Source organism: Vipera ursinii (genome assembly GCF_947247035.1).
Source record: "Vipera ursinii genome assembly, chromosome: 7".
NCBI lineage: Eukaryota > Metazoa > Chordata > Lepidosauria > Squamata > Viperidae > Vipera > Vipera ursinii.
In genome coordinates, this window is record NC_139521.1 from 59,721,379 (window position 1) to 59,740,662 (window position 19,284).

Here is a 19,284-nt window from a genome sequence, read left to right on the forward strand (position 1 = left end):
TAACAATACTATGAAAATATTTTATCAAGAAAGGCTATAAGATCACAGTTACAAATATTTAGACAAGCAAAGAAGTTTTGTTTCTCTTTAATGCCACTTAATGCTTGCCTGGACTTTTTTTTGCAGCCCAACTCTGATAGCCCAACCAAATACTTAAAATATCAAAACTTCACAATTTATTTGCAAGATGGACAGTAAGAATATTATTCTACACAGCCCAATGTCACTTATCATGAGATGGGCAGCTATATAAATTAGATACAGAAATAAAAATACTTGTCTACCTTTCAAGATGGATATAAAAATAAGTGAGCCAAAACAAATATTTTAGATATTTGAGAAACATGCTTCATAATTTGGTGAAAAGTAAGGTTTGTGTACTAAATTCTCCCTGAATCAGGATGAGGGATTTCTGCCTCAACGTTCTCTAAAAAGTGTACCACTATTGTAATCTTAATTGGGCATGCTCTTTTCTTCCAGACCTTAATGAGTTTTCTTATTTTCTGATAGCACAATCCTATCCATTTCTCCTGAGTGCATCCAGAATGTTATGATTTTATTTTTGTTAAAGTAACTGCTTTGAGAATATACCTGAAAGATATTTGAAAAGGCAGGATGAGCATCCCATCATTATAAGAGCCCCAATTATTATTTCCCCAAAGATCCCAATTCTTCAAGCTGATTTGGCCCTCTTGTCCACATAACAAGGTCCAGGTGAGGTCGATTTGGATTTATTTGCACTTCATGCTAAACTATTTTTAGAATGTGAACCAAAGTTGGGAAAGTATGCAAATTAATGATAATTTATTTCATTTTATTAAATTTTAAAACCGCCCATCTCCCTCACACAACGTTGTGAAGGAGGAACATTTGTTAAAATAAACTGAATAGGCGTGTATTAGAGCAAGCTTCTGTTCACTTTGTTACAGGGGAGTGATTTCAGGAGAAACACGCCTAACCAACGTTGTAGGAAAGGGGTTCTCCAAAAATGAAGGGACGCCGCACAAATGTAGACTGAATAACAAAAACCTAGTCACCAGAACGCCGAAGTGGTTTAGTTACAGAGAGCGAATGAATGATGATTAAATCACAAAGCGAATCTATCTAAATGATCTGGGAGAAAAGATGACCTCTACGAAAACCCGGCTGGAATAAATGGAACTGACGAGATCCTGAAGAACTAAAAAGGACCCGAGACGCAAATAATAAAATGCCGGACATGAGGCGTGTACGACCGCGTTGGAAATAAGCACCTAGAAAAGGTACATAAAGACGATCCGGCTCTTCCTTTAGCTACGTTTTCTCATTTCACGCCTTTCATTATTCCGTTTCTCGCTCCCTTTGTGCGCCCTGCGTAGCGTTGCTCAGTTAGGAAAGGGAAGGCTGCTTGCGCGTGTCGCTTTTGAACGCCCTGCATGGAGCGGATCCCCTTTTTGAGGATCGAGAAACCCTGCTTGGTGCCTCAGCGGGCCAATGAGCAGAGCTAATCCTGGCTTAAACCGCAAGCACGTTCAAGCAAGCTACGGCTCGGCCCGTTGCACCAACCTATCCGCAGCAAGGCTACCCCGGCCCGGGATTCCAGCAGCTTTCCCGCCCCCCTTCCCCCGCCTCCCGCCGCCATCTCGTTCAACCGCGGGGCGGAGAGACCCCGATTCAGCTGCTCCGCCGCCAGCTGGACCTCCGTGCCGCGCCGGATTGGCGAGGACGCCTCTCCATTAAAGCGGGCCCAGCCAGTCGCCGGCCTCCCCCCTTCCCCCCCTGGGCGTGCGACGGCGCTTCTGGCGAGGAGGAAGAGGCGCTCGCGGTGGGAGGAGGCTCGGCGGTGTCAAAAGGGGCGGCGAGCGTTTCGCGGCTCCTGAGGGCGGGGGGGGGGGCGGTCGAGCCTCCGCTCGCAACCTCTCCTCCGCCTGAGGGCATCGCTGGCAGCCGCTTCCCGCGGCTGAGGAGGAGCTCCGCGCTCTCCCGCTGCCGCTCGGCCTCCTCGATGCGCGGAGGCAGGCGGCAGCAGCGGCGGCAGCGGCGACGGCGACGACCGCGACGACGACGCGGGTTTCCTCCGCTGCCTCCTGCGCGCTAGCGGGCGGCGAGCAGCCGAGCGAGCGCGCTAGCAATCGGCCGGCCGCCTCTAATCTGCCGCCCCCCCCCCCCAGCGCTGCCCGCTCCCGGCTGCTTTGCGCCTTCGCCCGCGCTGCCCCCGAGCCTTTCTCCCCGCCTTTCCCGGCCAACGGCGCTGCTCGCGGGTCACAGCTGCCTTCATGAGCCCCGAGGATGTCCGGAAAGCATTATAAAGGCCCCGAAGTGAGCTGCTGCATCAAATATTTCATCTTCGGCTTCAACGTCATCTTCTGGGTAAGGCGTTCATTTTTATTATTATTATTATTATTATTATTATTATTATTATTATTATTATTATTATTATTATTATTATTATTATTGTTATTATTATTGTTATTATTATTGTTATTATTATTGTTATTATTATTGTTGTTGTTGTTGTTGTTATTGTTATTATTGTTATTATTGTTATTATTGTTATTATTGTTATTATTGTTATTATTATTTCTTCTGGTCGAGGGAGCTGTGCGGGATGGTGCGGCTTCTGCGGGGAAGGGTAGATCTGCGCGGAGGGAGAGCGAGAGCAAACGCGCGGGGCCGTGGAGCCCCCATGAATCGCCCCTGGCAGGTTGAAGGCGTTTGTGTGTGTGTGTGTGTTTGTGTGGGTGTGGGTGTCTTTGTCTACGGGCAGAACGGGGCTAAGGTCGCCCTAGGACAGGGGTAGGCAACCTCGGCTCTTTTAGGACTCATGGACTTCAACTCCCAGAATTCCTGAGCCAGCTATGCTGGCTCAGGAATTCTGGGAGTTGAAGTCCATGAGTCCTAAAAGAGCCGAGGTTGCCTACCCCTGCCCTAGGAAATCTGGACAGTTTCATGGAGCCTTTTATTTCCCTTCGAAATCCTGGATTTGCTTTTCGTGACTGCCTGGTCTCCTCTTCCCTGAGGGTTTTTTGAAAGCAGTGCCTTGTCCTTTTGGACCAGGTAGACCCGGTGGTAAGGTGTGGGCCTTCTCCCCTATTTTAGGCCTTCGTTGCTTCCAGTGATTATTTATTTCCAAATACGCCTGTAAGAAAGCAACATTCTACTCTTTATCCAGAAGCCCTAGAGAAACTGTGGTCTTAAAAAAGGATTATGCAATGCGTAGAGAAGTGAAAAAGAGGCTTTGTTGGGTTTCTTCTAATTTCCACGGAAGAGCCGGAGAAGGGAACGCAACTTACGAAGCCGCTACATGTTTATGTGTGTCTAGAACAGGGCTAGGCAACCTCGGCTCTTTTATGACTCATGGACTTCAACTCCCAGAATTCCTGAGCCAGCTTGGCTGGCTCAGGAATTCTGGGAGTTGAAGTCCATGAGTCATAAAAGAGCCGAGGTTGCCTACCCTTGGTCTAGAATAAGGCAAGATTAGAGGGAGCATTTTTTTTTGAGTAAACTTTTTTTCAGGCAGTGGATATTTATCCACCTGGCACCCTCCAGGTGTGCTTGATAATCTTAGCATTGGTGGTCTTACCTTGTTGGATAATGATAATGCAAGCAAACAAGCGGTCTCAGAGTCCACTAAGCACCTTCACATGGATAATCTTATTGGACCTCTGGGAAATTATGTTGGTTGGAAATTGTGAATCTGAGATTTGTAGTTGATCAGAGTCATTGAGAGTTGGGCCGCCATAAATTTAAACTAGTGTTATATCTGGAGGATGCCGGGTTGGGAAATCAGATGTATGCCAAGCTTATTACCCTCCTGTCTAACCTCCTTTAATTGGCTTTCTGGCTGTATGATAAATTGGTGCTGTGTGCTGAAATATCACAGTACTTTTCCCCTACTTTCTCTCCTGCTTGTTCTTGATTTATGATGGTTTTGACTACCTCCTTACATTTACAAATATCAAAAATAAAATTAAAAACATATTTTCCCATTATTGTTTCCTAAATTGGGTTGCTAGGAGAAGAGACAGTTCATGCAAAATGTCAGAACTTGGATGTTGGTTGATGGTATACATATTGGACCATTTTTTTTAGACTTTGAATTTTGGGTGGGCTGGACTGAAAATATTCCTGCGGGGGGGGGGGGAGAATGTACACCATATCTGGAGACCCTTAGGTTGGGAAAGTGTGCCAAAATCAATTGTAATAAATAATGTTTTGTTCAGGGTACTTGGCTTGTAGAAGACCATATTCCATGAAATCTGCTAGTGGTTGGTGCATTACATCAAGGAAATAGATTTTGCATTAAGTAATCATACATAGTAAAGGTACACAGAATTGCATCTGAATGACTGTGAAAGCAATCTGGACAAAGTCTTCCACTGCTATATGGGAAAATTCATTAAAAGCCATTCCCCTCTGTTATTACATATTGAAATGAAGGAAGTGCCAAGCTTTGATTAGTTTTGGCATTCTGGTCAAAACTTAATGGAAATGTAACCAGTGGCCTAAGACAAGAGAAAGGTGCTAATGTTGTTATTCAGTCTGCCCATTGAGAAAAAACCTTCAATCATGTAACAATCTGGGCTCTTGTCCAGAAAAGCTTTTGCTTTTGTAAATGTGAACATTTTGATATTGCAAGATTCTTGCTTGTTAGTGGTCTCATCCTGGAAAATAAAGGCTAAGTTTGTATATGCTCCTATAAAGGCAGAGAAATACATGATTTTGCTACAAGCCTGGGACTCTTGTCTTGTGAAAACCACACTGGATTTATCAAAAGATTTCCAAATGTGTAAAAGTTTTGTTGTTACTGTTTACATCAGCTTTGAAGAATAGTATTATCTATGCTATCAACCCTGCCTTAAATTAGTATTCTGATATGACTGTATTTAAAAATGTCCTAGATTGAGTTGGAAATTATTTTTAAAGGACGTCTGGATCATTGGTTGTAACCTTGTAAGTGTGTGTATCTGTGCAATTGCATTCTGAAGAAAGTGGTGAATTTAGAAGAAACCTAGTCCCATTCTGAGAAAATACTCTTGAATTTTGATTATGTGCCATCAACTTGGTGTTAACTCTTAGCAACCACATAAATGGATTTTTCTCCATGATGATCCTGTCCTTAACCTAGTATTAACCCGATCAGAATTGTTGCAAGGTGGAACAGTCACTGAGCAAATGGACATTAAACAAGGATCACCTATACTTCTAAATCTTACACTTGTACTCCATTAATACATGATCAGCAAGTATCATCTGAGAGCCAGTTTGGTGTAGCATTTAAGGCATCAGGCTAGAAACTGGGAGACTATGGAGTTCTAGTCAGTCTTAGGCACAAAATCAGCTGGGTGACTTTGGGCCAGTCACTCTCTCTTAGTCCTGGGAATGAGGCAATAGCAAACCCATTTCTGAAAAACCTGCCAAAAAAACTTCAAGGATATATCCAGATGGTTTCCAAGAATCAGACATGATTGAATGGGAAGGGGAAAAAATAATCTGGCTATTTATAGTTCCTAATCTGCTAAAATGTTACTGATAGGCTGCAAAATCACTTTCTGATTGGCTTAGCTGTTTTGATGTCAGGGAATGGATGAGAATGTAAATTACAAAGCTAACAAAGAGTCTCTGTTATATTAGCATAAATTTCATCTGCATTCTGCAGGCTTGTTAAATGCACAATACATTTTATATGCAAATTTTATTTGCATTTAACCCAAGGCTAGTGTAAATATTTAGATTTACTTTTACATGTATCATTTGCTTGAGCATTATTAGCACGTAAACTTATAAATCTGATTCTGTAACGTATGAGTTAGAGACAAGTCATCATGAATGTTGCCATGACTGTGGCCTGAGCTGTCTTCCTGCATGTTGGCTTGTTTTGAAAGTCCTAGGATGATTATATCTGTAGAGGCAATGACACATTTGAATAAGTACATTTAATCCCAAACTGAAATGCTTGTGTAGACTTCACAAGTTGGAACATGCTATGCTTGTATTAATAATACTCCCTTTAAAGCCTTAAAATAATTGCATTAGTGAGAGGATTGCATTCACCTCAACTTACTTGCCTCCATGCTGAAAACATGATTAGAGGTTTTGTTTGTATGTCCAACTACTAGAAAAATTAGACTGGTATGTACAAGGAATAAATTTTGTGATTAAAAACCTACCTAAAAGCAGGAAAGGGTTTTATTTTGGCAGCAGAATCAGGTGACATGTCCATAGTATGTGGATTGAATCACAATTGCATTTTCTAGTTTTACCTGTTTTCTAGTGATTGAAGTAGGTTGCCCTTTTAATTTAAATTAAATTTTCTTTGTAAGTGCATAATATATTTAACATAGAATTTGAACCTTTATATTTTATATTTTTAGTGCATTATGTTTAAAATTTGCTTAGAGAAGAAAAAAGTTGCATTTATAATGGAGAGGAAGACCAAGCATAGACCTGTTTGGGAAAAGGAGGAGTTTAATTGTAATTGTCATTTCCCATGTCAGTCAACGCTGACTGCTGAAAAACGGGCATGTCTTGCAACCACAATTGGGACCAGAATTTCTGTTGCTAAGCAAGGTGGTGGTTAAATGAGTCACAACCAACTTTATGACCCCTTTTTTGTCCCAGTTAAGTGGATCATGTGGTTGATAAGTGAACCCAGCTTCCCCAATTGACTTTGCTTGTTGAAACTTGCTGGGAAGGTTGAAAATGATGATCATGTAACCTTGGGATACTGCAACTGTTGTAGAACATGCCAGTTGCCAAGTGCCCAAATTTTGATCACATGACTGGGGGAAGCTGCAATAGTTGTAAGTCTGAGGACCATTCATAAGTAATTTTTTAAAGTGCTGTTGTAACTATACAACACATTTGAATGGTTGTAAGTCAAGGACTATTTGTAGGATGTTAGCTTAGGAGGCTCTGCAGAAATTTTTAGAAATTTTAGAAATTTTTTTAAAAGATCACTGCAGAAGACTTGCATTTTTGTACCAGCCAAATATTTTCAGAAGCTAATATGGGTTTTCTTTCTGCCTTTTCTAGCAAAAAAAACAACTATCTTAGAGAAACTAATTAGGAAAAATTCCTAATACTTTTCTGTAGACCAGTTAATAATAGTACTTGCTTACATTGAAATATATTTTAATAACAGAGATTAGAATAATTACATTTGATTTGGGAAGTTGCAATCGACATTCTTAGTGGCAATGCAATTGTTCATCTACTTCGTAAATTTCAGCTGAATTGGGTAAACCATGAAATAAAAATAAGGAATACAGAATAGCAGAGTTGGAAGGGATCTTGGAGGTCTTCTAGTCTAACCTCCTGCCCTATACCATTCCAGACAAATTGCTGTCCAATCTCTTCTTAAAAATGTCTATTGATGGAGCATTCACAGCTTCTGGAGGCAGGTTGTTCCACTGATTAATTGTTCTGTCACAAAATTTCTCCTTAGTTCTAGGTTGCTTCTTTCTTTGATAAATTTCCATCCTTTACATCTTGTCTTCCCCTCAGGTGCTTTGGAAAATAGGTTGTCTGCCCTTCTGTGACAAATAACATGGTTACAGTTTTTTTTATCAGCTTTCAGGATTTGATGAAAGACATACTGCAGAACACTTCTTGAATATATATTTTGCTGTATAGTTAAGACAAACCACATCTATTTTCCATTTCAGTAACATTCCTTAGCAAGGTGACTTACATTTAAGAAGCCAAGTCTAGCTGTCCATTCTTCTCATAATTTTTTTTACTGATAAGCAGCAGGAAAGGAAGACAAAAAACCCCTACAGTGTGAAATTTAAAATGAATGGTAAAGAGTCCTTTATTTCTCAGTTAATGTTATGCAGTTTGAGTGATCTCTAATGGCATAGTACAGGGGTGTCAAACTCAATTTCATTGAGGGCCGCATCAGCATTGCAGTTGCCCTCAGGGGGCCTGGTGGGTATGGCCTGGGTGGGCGTGGCTAGAGTGCATGTGGCCTACTGGGCAGGCGTGCATAGCTCTACATCGTTAGCATCAAGGGTGCCTATGGGGGCCTGGGCAGGAGTGGGACAGATCTGAGGGTCTCTGGTGGAAGGAGGGTCTCTGGGCCAGGGCCAAGGCCGTGGGGGCCGTTCCCTCACTGTTTCCAGGATGGCTTCGCGGGCCACATGAAACCACTTTGCGGGCCGGATCTGGCCCCCGGGCCTTGTGTTTGACATGTCTGGCATAGTATGTACTTTGTAATTTGGGTTTAATATGTGTGTATACAGCTCTTAACTTTTTCTGTTTTGAGTTGAGAAATTATTTGTTTTGAGTTGAGAAATTATTTAATGGTACTGGCTGGCACACCTGTTTCAGGCTGATAGAACATGGTGTCTCCTCTCTCTTCTGAATTCACTGGGGTCATACTCCACCAGGTAGATTGTATGACATGCTGGTCCTCTTCAGCTTGCTTCTCTAAATTCTTCTGACATTCCTGACATGGATCAAAACTGCTCAGCACATCTCAGAATCACCAGCCAGCATTGCTCATTAGTAAAACACCTAATCTTCAACAGCTTATCTAGATCCATTTTAAGGTTGCCAGCCACTGCATTTCCTCCATTCTCTCATAGACGTGCCTTGTTTTCTATGGCGGTGTCTTCTTTTGCCAGCCTAGCAGCCCTACCTCCCCCTATTCCTTTGGGGAACCAAGCTCATGCTCTGAACAGCTCATTAGAAAGAAGTGGGTCTTTTTGATAAATTCATGAACTTCTGTACCTGTTGTAGCACATAGTGACTTCTGAAATATACCCATAAAAGAGAATACAATGGTTAAAACTCTAATGTAGCCTCACCATACATCTGCAAGGCATCAATTTGTCCAAGTCAATACCTTAAGGATCTACAACAAAACATTGTGTGCATAGCTTTGGAGATTTGCTTAATAGCCTTAAAGTGCAGTAGCAAAATTTTTAAGATTAAATCATGCAGTGAAGTGAGTTATACAAAGTGCATAGTTTAACAGGGCAGGGTGCTAAATGTCTCTTGGTACAACATTTGAATGTAGAGAGTGGGGAAAAACAACTAATGTTATTCTTTAGTGCAAGATATATACAGTCCAATGTTTTATTATTCAAAGCATACTGAAAGGTCCAACCTGTCACTTTGTTATGATCATGGAGGTTGCACATGTTAATTTCCCCTGGTTTGGTTGTTGTATCGAGTGGCAGCTGATATATTTATCTCTAGTTATAAACTGCATGCTGGACTTAGACGGCGACTGGAGGCAATTCATTAGTGGCAAATGGGAATCTATGGTAACAGCAGTTTACTTGGCAGCTTCCCTGGTGTAAGATTTATGTGCCCTGGATTTTAAGAGCTGGGAAATGCAATGGCTGAAATCTGAAGATTTACAGGTGTGTATCCTAATTTGTCTGCCATTCCTTATTGTGATTTTAGGTTCTTGCACATTGAAAGCTTCCTAGAGGATTTAAACATTCAACTGCTACTCTTAGGGCAGCATAGGAAAATACTCTGAAATGATCTTGCAGAAGTTCTGGAGTTAAATCCCTTCTACCTTTCTTGATTTTTCTTGCACAGATCCCACAAGAGGTATACAAAAGTATGAAGGCACTTTCTTGGTATAGATCTGAAGTTCCTTGTTTGGCTCCTGTCTATGGCAAAGATGACTTCATTAATAGAAATAATTCTAAAGATCAAATTATTCCATTTTTACATTTTGCAGATGGACTAATATTAAAGTCATGGTTTATTACTGGCTTGTCAGTATTTACTGTATTTTTCTCCTAATTAGGTAGCACCAAATATGGACTTCTTTTCTTAAACATGTTGTGGGGTTGGGAGAATTTTAAAGGACATACAAATTCTAAAGCCTTTTAGATCCTTAACACATTGATTTTGTCCATTAAAATTCTTAAACTCTCTCCCCAAATGATCCTGTGCATAAGTCATTTTCATGATAAACCACCCAATCCTGAGGTAGTCTTCAACCTGACAGTGTTATACTGCTTCTCTCCCCCTCTTCCATAAACCACAAAAATGACTGGGTTTTTCCAACCTTCTAAATCATAATTTTAAAGCCACACTGATTGGGTTTATAAATTCTTCAAGGCATACTGTTCCCAAATTTGTCCTTCAGCTCTTCCACCTGAAATGCACCCATCACTGCTGTAATTGAGTCTATTCAACTTGTTGCTATTTTTCTTCTTCTCTTGTTCTCCACCTTTCCCAGCATTGTAGGCTTCTCAATAGAACTAGGTCAGTGATGGCGAACCTTTTAGAGACCGTGTGCCCAAACTGCAACCCAAAATCCACTTATGTATTGTCGGGTGCCAGGTGGGCGTGGCTCATTGGGTGGGCGTGGCCGCGGTGGTAACGGCAGACTGGGTGGGACTAAAAAGTTCAATCAATCAACTCCAACTTTGCAAGATCTTTTTTTTCCCCACAAGAAGCTGAAGTCGATTGAACCTTTTTTTTTCTTGCATGCGGCAGCGGTGGCCTTAAGCGAAAAGGTTTTATAAAACCCAGATGAAGGCCTAGGACTCGGGCAACGCCACGGGTGCCCATAGAGAGGGCTCTGCATGTGGCACCTGTGGCACGCATGCCATAGGTTCGCCACCACGGAACTAGGTATTTGCATAATGTGTCCAAAATATGATATTTGAGCCTAGTCATTTGTATCTCAAGTACAAAGTCTTGATTGATCCTGTGATCCATTTGCTTATTTTCTTGGTTGTCCACAGTACTCTCCGGAGTCTCCTCAAACACTAGATTTCAAAAGCTCCAATAGTCAATATATATTGCTGCTGATTCAGAATCGAGCTTTCACTTCTGTGGAGTGTTTCAAAGTAGAAAAAAAGAATCTGCATAGTCCTGTTCTTTGTAGGTTTAGACATACTGTGGCATTTGAATATAGTTTCCAAGACCATCATTGCAACTCTATCAAGGGCTAGTTTGGGCCATATCTCTTGATTGCTGTTTCTGTATCCTAAAAAAAGAAGAATATTAGCACCCAAAGGCGTTTTTTCAAGAGGCAAGTGGACTTTCTTGTTTTTCTTTGAAGACGTTTCTCTTCTCATCCAAGAAACATCTAATCCTTCCATTCCCCACCATCCAGTCAGAGCTGAAGAAGCTTCTTGGAGGAGAAGCAAAATGTCTTCAAAGAAAAACAAGAAAGTCCAGTTGCCTCCAAAAAAAAAAAAGCAACTTTAGGATAACCATCACCTGGATGACTGAGAATCACCATAGAGAAGAATATTAGCAGTGTGCAAATCTATAAGTGTGCTTCATGCTTGGCTTTGGCAGCACTTTTACTTCTCCAAAAGTTCACACTCCCCACTTTTTGTAGCATTCAGGGCCCCATCTGTGCAGTCTTTATTTGCAGGCAGCACCCACTGATGTTAAGTGTGAGTTTCTTGGTGTGACAGCTTGCACTTTCAAGTTGATTTAGTTTTCATCCAGTGTGGAAAAAATGTGAAAAGGCCTCAAAAGTGGCATAGCCAATTCTTTAATAATTTGCTGAAATAGATGAAGAACAAACGTAGATGTGCAGGCAGCATAGTAGAGAAGTGTTGCCAGATAAAGGGTTCCTGGAAGAAGGATTCATCTTCCTGTTTTTTTGGAATCAGTGGAATGAGTTTGATTTTCTTGCTGAAGGAGGAGGCAGTTGTTTGCTTTGGCAGATAATGCCCTGTATACAACTAATGTTTCTGATGTGAAGGGAAATCCAAAAGAAAAGAAAATACAATAAAGGAGTTGTTTTTCCACCAATAAATGAAATGTGTACAAATGCTATGAATCAGGAAGACTTTTTCATTTTGAATTTTGCTAGTACTTTTAATAAGACAACTTTGACCCTCTGTTCGATATTTGTAAAATTGGTATAAAATTCCCTACATTTACACAGTGACTTGTAATCCTGGATTTTCTAGCCACAGAGTACTGAAGAAATAATAGTTGGTTGGCTTTGCACAATATGGTGGTATACCAGAAGTAATCAAGCCACATAACGATTTAGAATGTTGTTTGATTTAGGTTACAGGGCTGAGCCAGAAATCCTGGCTGAGGATTTTAGTCTGAATTCACAGACTGTGCTAAATCAAAAGCAAACAACCATAGTCCAAGCTAGTGTGGCATGGGAAATCAACCCAATTGGGCTTCATTAGGAAACTCCAGAGTCCCAAATACTTTGCGGAAAAGGCTGGGAGAAGAAACACAACTAGGATTGTTGGTATCTTAAGAAATCCATACATAGTATACATGGAGAGCAGCCGTACATAATAGGTCTCTTGTCTCAATTTGGCTATCCATGGAGGAAAAGAATGTCTTCTTTCTAATCAATCAGCCCCTACCAGTCTTCAGATACCTCTGTCTTCTATTCCTGCCAGGCACTATTGTAAACTCTGGGGAAAAGCATAATGCTGCCTCTGATACTGGCTTTAACTAAATGTTAGGAAGGTTTTCTTGGACTGAAAACTATCAAGAGGTTTCTTGTGTCTTTACTAATATCTCCCTAAACTACTGGGCTTCTCATATACTGTATGTTCTTTTCTTATACATTGCCCTAGAGAACTCTCTCCTCACAAAATGACTTCCAGAAGTTGATGCAAAAAAATTGAAATAAAATTGGGAATTACAAATAAGAGTAACAAATAAATCAAGAGAAGTCAGATGACCTTGGGAGAAGCCTACTGAGGGAAGAAGAATTTGTTTTAACTCTTTATTTTCCCCAACTGCAACTTAATGGGGTTGAAAGTTCTCAGTCAATCTAACTTGCATGCTTTCTTGATGCTGTACTTGTGTACTGCTGTAAACAGGAGTAAGAAATTGTTAATAGATTCACACCTTTCTAGTGTAGTGGATGATAACATGGTTTTGGAGAGGATACTCTTACTAAAGGTACGGGTTGATTATAGCTTTGAAACAGATTTCTTAAGCTAATTCCCCCAAGAACAGGTGAGTGGCAGTGTACTTCTAGAATTTGATAGTAAGCAAAAGTAAAATTGATTTTAATAAGCAGTGTGCTAATCTGTAAGGATTCTGTCTCAAAAGGAACCAGGAAGAAGAGAAGCACGATAGGTGGAAATTCCTCAAAAAGGAATTTGAAAGCACAATTTCAATTAAGTCCAAAATGGAAGAAGTTGAGTATCCTAAAACTTATTAAAATTTTAAGATATATACAGAAGATGGAAATCACTCAGGAGGAGAAAATACTATAGCCTACATCTCAGTCACACAGGATGTTATAAATCAGCCAACTAATCCCCTAACAATAACCCCATCAACCAATCATGATGTAACATCACAGCCAACCAATCCGCTTACACACACACAAACACACACATATATATATATGAATGAAGGGATTTTATTATGCTTAAGGTTGATGTTAGTAATATTAATATTAGTAGTGATACTTTGTAATCATCTTTGTTTATGTGCAACAGTTTTGTAGGTGCTTTATATTGGGAAATTAGTTATATAAAAGCAAATGTTTCATGCTTTCGATACAGGTGATTGCTTACATGAAAAGAGCATGGTAAGGGGAGGGGGAAAAGGAGCTGTGGTGGTGCCTGGGTTGTTGTGTATGAGTCATCATCTAGGAATTATTTTTCTGTACCTTTTGGTTTCTAGTACCAAGACCAGGAAGGGACGCGGTGGCTCAGTGGATTAGGATGCTGAGCTTGTCGATCAGAAGGTCGGCAGTTTGGCAGGTCGAATCCCGAGTGCCGCATAACAGAGTGAGTGCCTGTTACTCGTCCCAGCTTCTGCCAACCTAGCAGTTCGAAAGCACGTAAAAATGCAAGTAGTAAAATAGGGACCACTACGGTGGGAAGGTAACAGCGTGCTGTGCGCCTTTGGCATCTAGTCATGCCGGCCACAGGACCACGGAGACGTCCTCGGACAAACACTGGCTCTTTGGCTCTGAAATGGAGATGAGCACCGGCCCCTAGAGTTGGAAATGACTAGCACGCATGTGCGGGGGAACCTTTACCTTTACCTTACCAAGACCAGATCTCTTTGTTCTGGAAAGGTATAAAAGGTGGAAGACATCTTTGCTGTTTATTACCTTTATCTCTCTACCAGCCACGAAGAGAGATGTGCCCACCCAACTCTATTTTGATCAAAATAAAAGTTGTTTGCTTGCTGAAACCTCAGCTCAGGAGTTTCTTTTGGCTCTTTTAAATTCCTGAGTAATGCTGGGGCAATTGTGAGGTTAAATGTAAAACCTTACATCCTGGCACCCAAACGTGGGGGCAAGCTTCAAAGACTTCCCCCCCCCACATCTGGAGATCCTTGTTAGGATCCCAAAGAAGCTTTCATTTCTCAGAGGGAGGAAACCTACAGCGACTGAAGCGTGAGTCTTAGAGCGCTCCTGGGCATTTGACCCAGAAGACTCCTGTGCTTCATCTTTGCCGGTGTATCCATGTCTGAGGAAACTGAATGTCTGAATTCAACGAGGTTTCATGCTTCTCCACTGACGGGAGAAAGGGAGAAATTGCAACAGGCACCTTGGTAAGTAAAAGAGATAAAAAAGCTTTGGAAATCCTGGAATAAGACAGGAGGTTGATCGCTCCGACTTGTCCTCTAGAGATAAGCATAAAACTAAATGAATACATGAGTAAGAAAAGAGGAAGCTGAGAAACTGTCTTATAATACAGGATAGAGAGTGATTTAAGGAAAGTAATTGAATTGGAATGTAATTTTTTTGCAGAGGTTTGGTAATTTTGAAATAAGCTAGGGAGCTGATCTCCTCGACTGGTCCTCCAGAAAAAAATTAATTACTAAATTATAAATTAACTAAGTGAAAAGGGAGGAAGCCGAGAAACTATGTTGAAGAAGAAAAAGAAAAAAGAAAAAAATATGGGGAATCGTCAGAGTAATTTAAAGAAATAAATCAAAATGTACTCCACTGCAATTTTGTTTTGAACAATTCTGAGGTTTTGAACCCTCAAGTGGCTCTGAGTCTGGTGGTGCTTTTTTTTTGGTTGTTGTTGTTGTTGTTGCTGTATAGCAGTAAAAATCATCTTCAAGAAGGCAACTTTGAAAATCTTTGTAAACCTCGGGTTGGCTAGTTTATCTGATAACAGCTAAAGCCACGGAAGAAAAGAAAAGATTCAAGGAAATGAAAGGAAGTTTTTTTCTTTCTTTTTTCTTTTAATCTGACTCTTTGGACTATTCAACTCCCTTTTGTGGGATGTGAGGAGAGGAGGCTGCTACTTTTTCCCTACCTCTTCACACCTGCAAAAGACCCCAGGTTCAATATTCCTTTTAGTCTTTCCCCACTGTCTTTTGAAGTTGGTGGGATAAATTGGAAGTAACCATAAATGTTCCCCTACTTTTAATTAAAAGGGAAGGCCTGTTTTGCTCTCAAATTCCAAATTGATGTGTGTTTTGTTTCGTTTTATATATGTTTGGACATTTGGAACATTAAGCTTGGACTTGAAATGGTAAGAAAAATGGGAGATGGTTAAAGGGCCCTATAAAAACCATGTTTGGTTGAAATCACCTCATGATTTTTCTCGCTTCTTGCAGGACAAGCCATATGTCTAAAATGAATGTTGTTTTACTAGTATTTGTGTATATATGTCTGTGTTGTTCTGTGTTATTTCCAAGACTTGGAAGAGTGTTAAAATCCCCTCTGATAACACCAAACAAAAAGGCCTTATTTAAAAATATATGGTTTGCCTGGAGAAAGTATGAAATGAAATTTTTGTATGTGAAATTGTTTATGCCAGCAGTTGGATGTGAATGAGTTAATTTAAAAAGGTAAAGGTTCCCCCGCACGTGTGTGCTAGTCGTTTCCGACTCTAGGGGCCGGTGCTCATCTCCGTTTCAAAGCCCAAGAGCCAGCGCTTGTCCGAGGACGTCTTCCGTGGTCATGTGGCCGGCATGACTAGACGCCAAAGGCGCACGGAACGCTGTTACCTTCCCACTGTAGTGGTCCCTATTTTTCTACTTGCATTTTTACGTGCTTTTGAACTGCTAGGTTGGCAGAAGCTGGGACGAGTAACAGGCGCTCACTCTGTTACGCGGCACTCGGGATTCGACCCGCCAAACTGCCGACCTTCTGATCGACAAGCTCAGCGTCCTAACCCACTGAGCCACCGCGTCCCCTGAGTTAATTTACTGATGTGTAAATATGTGTGTTAGCCCTCAAAACCCACTCACGCCCACCCCCATCCTAGGCTGTGAAAGGACCAGTAAATTGCTGATTTTATTTTGTAAATGGAAAAGCAATAGCAAGGATGTGTAAGGGAATTTATGGAAAATGCATGTGAAGGAAAGCAAACTATTTTTTTTTAGTGGTGAGATTTTTGTAAAATTTCTTTTCCCTTTCCCCCCCTCTCCAGTCTCTTTCTTCCCCCACACCGCTGTATTACTTTTAAGAGTGAGAGAGACAGCCAGAAGAGGGGAGGCTGGTCATTTTAACTGTTTTTTTCCTCTGCTTAGAATTCTGGTCTGAGGGAAGGGGGTGGTGGATGTGAAATTTAATGCCCACTCTTGCAGTTTCAGCTTGCAATTTTGTTACTTGAAAGAAGAGAGATTAATTGTTGGACAATCTTTTTTGGAAAACTTTTGAATTTTAGTTAGACATATATATATTCATCAACCAAAAGAAATTACTTTGAATTGTTTTGCTTAGATTTGTAAGTTTTAACCTACTTAATGGAAATTTGTTTCCATCTAAATGGAATCTGATTAAATTGGAATTTGACCACTTTATATTAAAAGCAATACTAGAGTTTGATATAAAACTGTTTCAGTGGCTCAGAATATCTCATTACGTTTTTTGTGGAGTTGCAGGACCCATTGATGGAGGGTGATATCTGGCAGAATTCTGTCATTGTTTGGAACAGGGAAGGAGTTAAGAAGATTTTTAGGATTGTGAATGGCTATGTTGTTTTGACTAACGATTTGTATGCAAAACTGTTCGGAAACTAGGCAGCCAGTAGCATTTTTGTCTAAAATTGACATTTGGGGAAGTCTTGGTGATTAGCATTTCTTATTAAGTGTGGGTAATTTTAAATCAGAAAGTGGAAAGGAGGTAACCACTTGTTCATAGCAAAGTAGTTGGGAAAGAGAAAAAGAAAAAGACGGACATAATGAAGGTGCGATAGTAGATGGGGAGGAAGAAAATGTGAGTGGAAGCTGGGAGAATTTCCCTCCCTTGGTCAGCTCTAACCTGTGGATTTTATGCCTTACAGCAAGCTCTGAGGTTGTTAATAAGGGAGAAGGAGAATATATACACTGACTTCAAGTATGCTTATGGAGTCTTGCATACTTTGGAGAAGAGAAATGTAGAGGATTCATTAATAGTAAAGGTAAAGAGTTGGCTTATGTAAAGTTGATAGGAGATGTGTACTTGTGGAAGTAGAAAAGACAGAAGTTAGGCCAGAGTGGCAGAAGAGAAGGGAAGGAATGGATAATAGAAGAAACAGGAAAGTTGTTTTTAAGTTGGTTTGCACAGATTTGTGAATTGCATGCATTAAAATTGTTGGCAGCAGGGAGACTGCCACTAATGGGGTCAGCTCAAATGTGTGAATTGTATGCCTTAACACAAGCCTTAGACTGTTGAAGGTACAAGAATGTACTATAGAAATATGGAAAGAGAGAAACATGGGAAGTAGAAGAAAGTGAGGGGTGGATGTTGCATGATGGGAGACGGATGTTGAAAAGACAGAAAAGAACAGAAAGAAAAAAGCAATAGCTAGAACACAGAAGCAGCCACTAAAAGGGGGTCTCAAGGGACATGCTGATGGTACTAAGCAATGTGTAATAAATGAAAGACTGGTTTGCTTTATCAGAAACTTCTGGGATTTTTGCCATGGAGAATGTGAATTTCAAATTGTGTTGAAAAAGTGGAAATATCTGTATGGTATTTGTCATTCCATTCTTCGTTCACAGTTTATCTCATTCCTACAATAGAAACTGTGATGCAACTATTAAAAAAAATAAAAGTATGGTTGTATTTATATTTTAGTTAAACAAATCTGTGATAAATACAAGTACCGTAAATAAAAAGCTTTGCAAAATTTGGCAGAGAGGCCATTTCAGTATAGGCCTCATTTGGAAAGCTGTCTTTGCCCCTTTCAAATGATGCATGGGAGACTTTTGTTACATGAAGGTTCAAGAAGGTCAGTGAGGAAGAGTATGAAGTTACTCAATATTTAATCTGGCGCAGGTTTTGTCTTCTATCTCAGTACAGGCCCAGGCTGCCCTACCACCTGTCTCTGCCCATTGTTGTTCCTGGAGAGTGGGTTCAGGTAAAAAGAACTGTCACCTAGAAATACCAGTCCTGAGTGGTCTCAAGCATGCCAAGTCCTCCTGATTTAAGGAATCAAGGCATGAGTCCATGGAAAGTCCCATCATTCCCTCTCCAGTGACAAGCTCCGCTGCTGGACGGCCTGCAAATAAAATTTCAACCTGCCTCGCCTGTTGAACTGTTTCCATCTACGTACGAGAAAAACCTCAATGAATTGGACTATCCTGGAAATCGTGTTCCTGGAACCTGGACTTTGTATTGCAATATTTTTCTTCTGCTACTGTTGTTTCCCTCGTACCTTCTTTGGTAGAAGGAAGGACCATGGGCCCAATACTTTATGAAGAAAAGGGAGTTGTGTTTCTAACAAGACTACATATTCCACTTGCAAAGGGGCAACAGGGTCACTTGTTATGCTCTTGTCAATACAGTGCAGCTTTAACCAACAACCTTAAATCTGGACATATGGAGGAACATACAGACATTAGCTTTTGGGGAAAAATAACACGAGACTTATGGACAAGTGCCAGAAACTTTTTTTGATACATGTAAAGCTATTGACTATAATCAAGCTAAATGGACTAAGTGTGGAGACAGGCCTACTCATTAAATGCCAAATATGTTTGCACATCCTACCCAACCTGGCATAATCAAAGGATTCCTGCAACCCGGTGTGCTTCAAGATAACCAGACCAATGGATTTTTCAGCATCATTTGAACTTGCGATCAATTGAACCAGATACAAATATGGGTCCAAGTTGATCTGAAAACCACAACTGAGATTCCCTCAGTATCAAAGACACGTTTTTTTATTGATCTGGCCCAAAAGAATTGTTTCATTTTTAAATGTGAACCTTGAGAGGACATCACTTCTTATTTTCATTTGACTTGGAAAGAAAAGGACCAAATGGGTCCTCTGTTTTGTCATTGTGGCCCTACACTGTATTATTAGACCCCAGTCCGACATTACACATAAGGAATATGTCAAAGAAATCACTGACAGAATGCAAAAGTTGACTCATGTCCCTGTCCAGAGATGGACAGGAGTACTGGATGTTGGAGGATGG

The 19,284-nt window shown here is 40.7% G+C and overlaps 1 protein-coding gene across 3 annotated transcripts in view; it reads left to right on the forward strand.

Moving 5' to 3' along the window:
- Positions 1 to 1,627: 1,627 nt before the first annotated feature.
- Positions 1,628 to 19,284, forward strand: part of TSPAN5 (tetraspanin 5) — a 71,555-nt gene continuing 53,898 nt past the window's right edge. For 2 of the 3 annotated variants that reach the window (XM_083367815.1, XM_083367814.1), the window contains exon 1: positions 1,628 to 2,349. In XM_083367815.1, coding sequence (XP_083223941.1) covers positions 2,269 to 2,349 — 81 coding nt within the window. In that variant the 5' untranslated portion in view covers positions 1,628 to 2,268. The remainder of the gene's footprint in view (positions 2,350 to 19,284) is intronic. The other variant, XM_083367816.1, reaches the window with a different exon arrangement.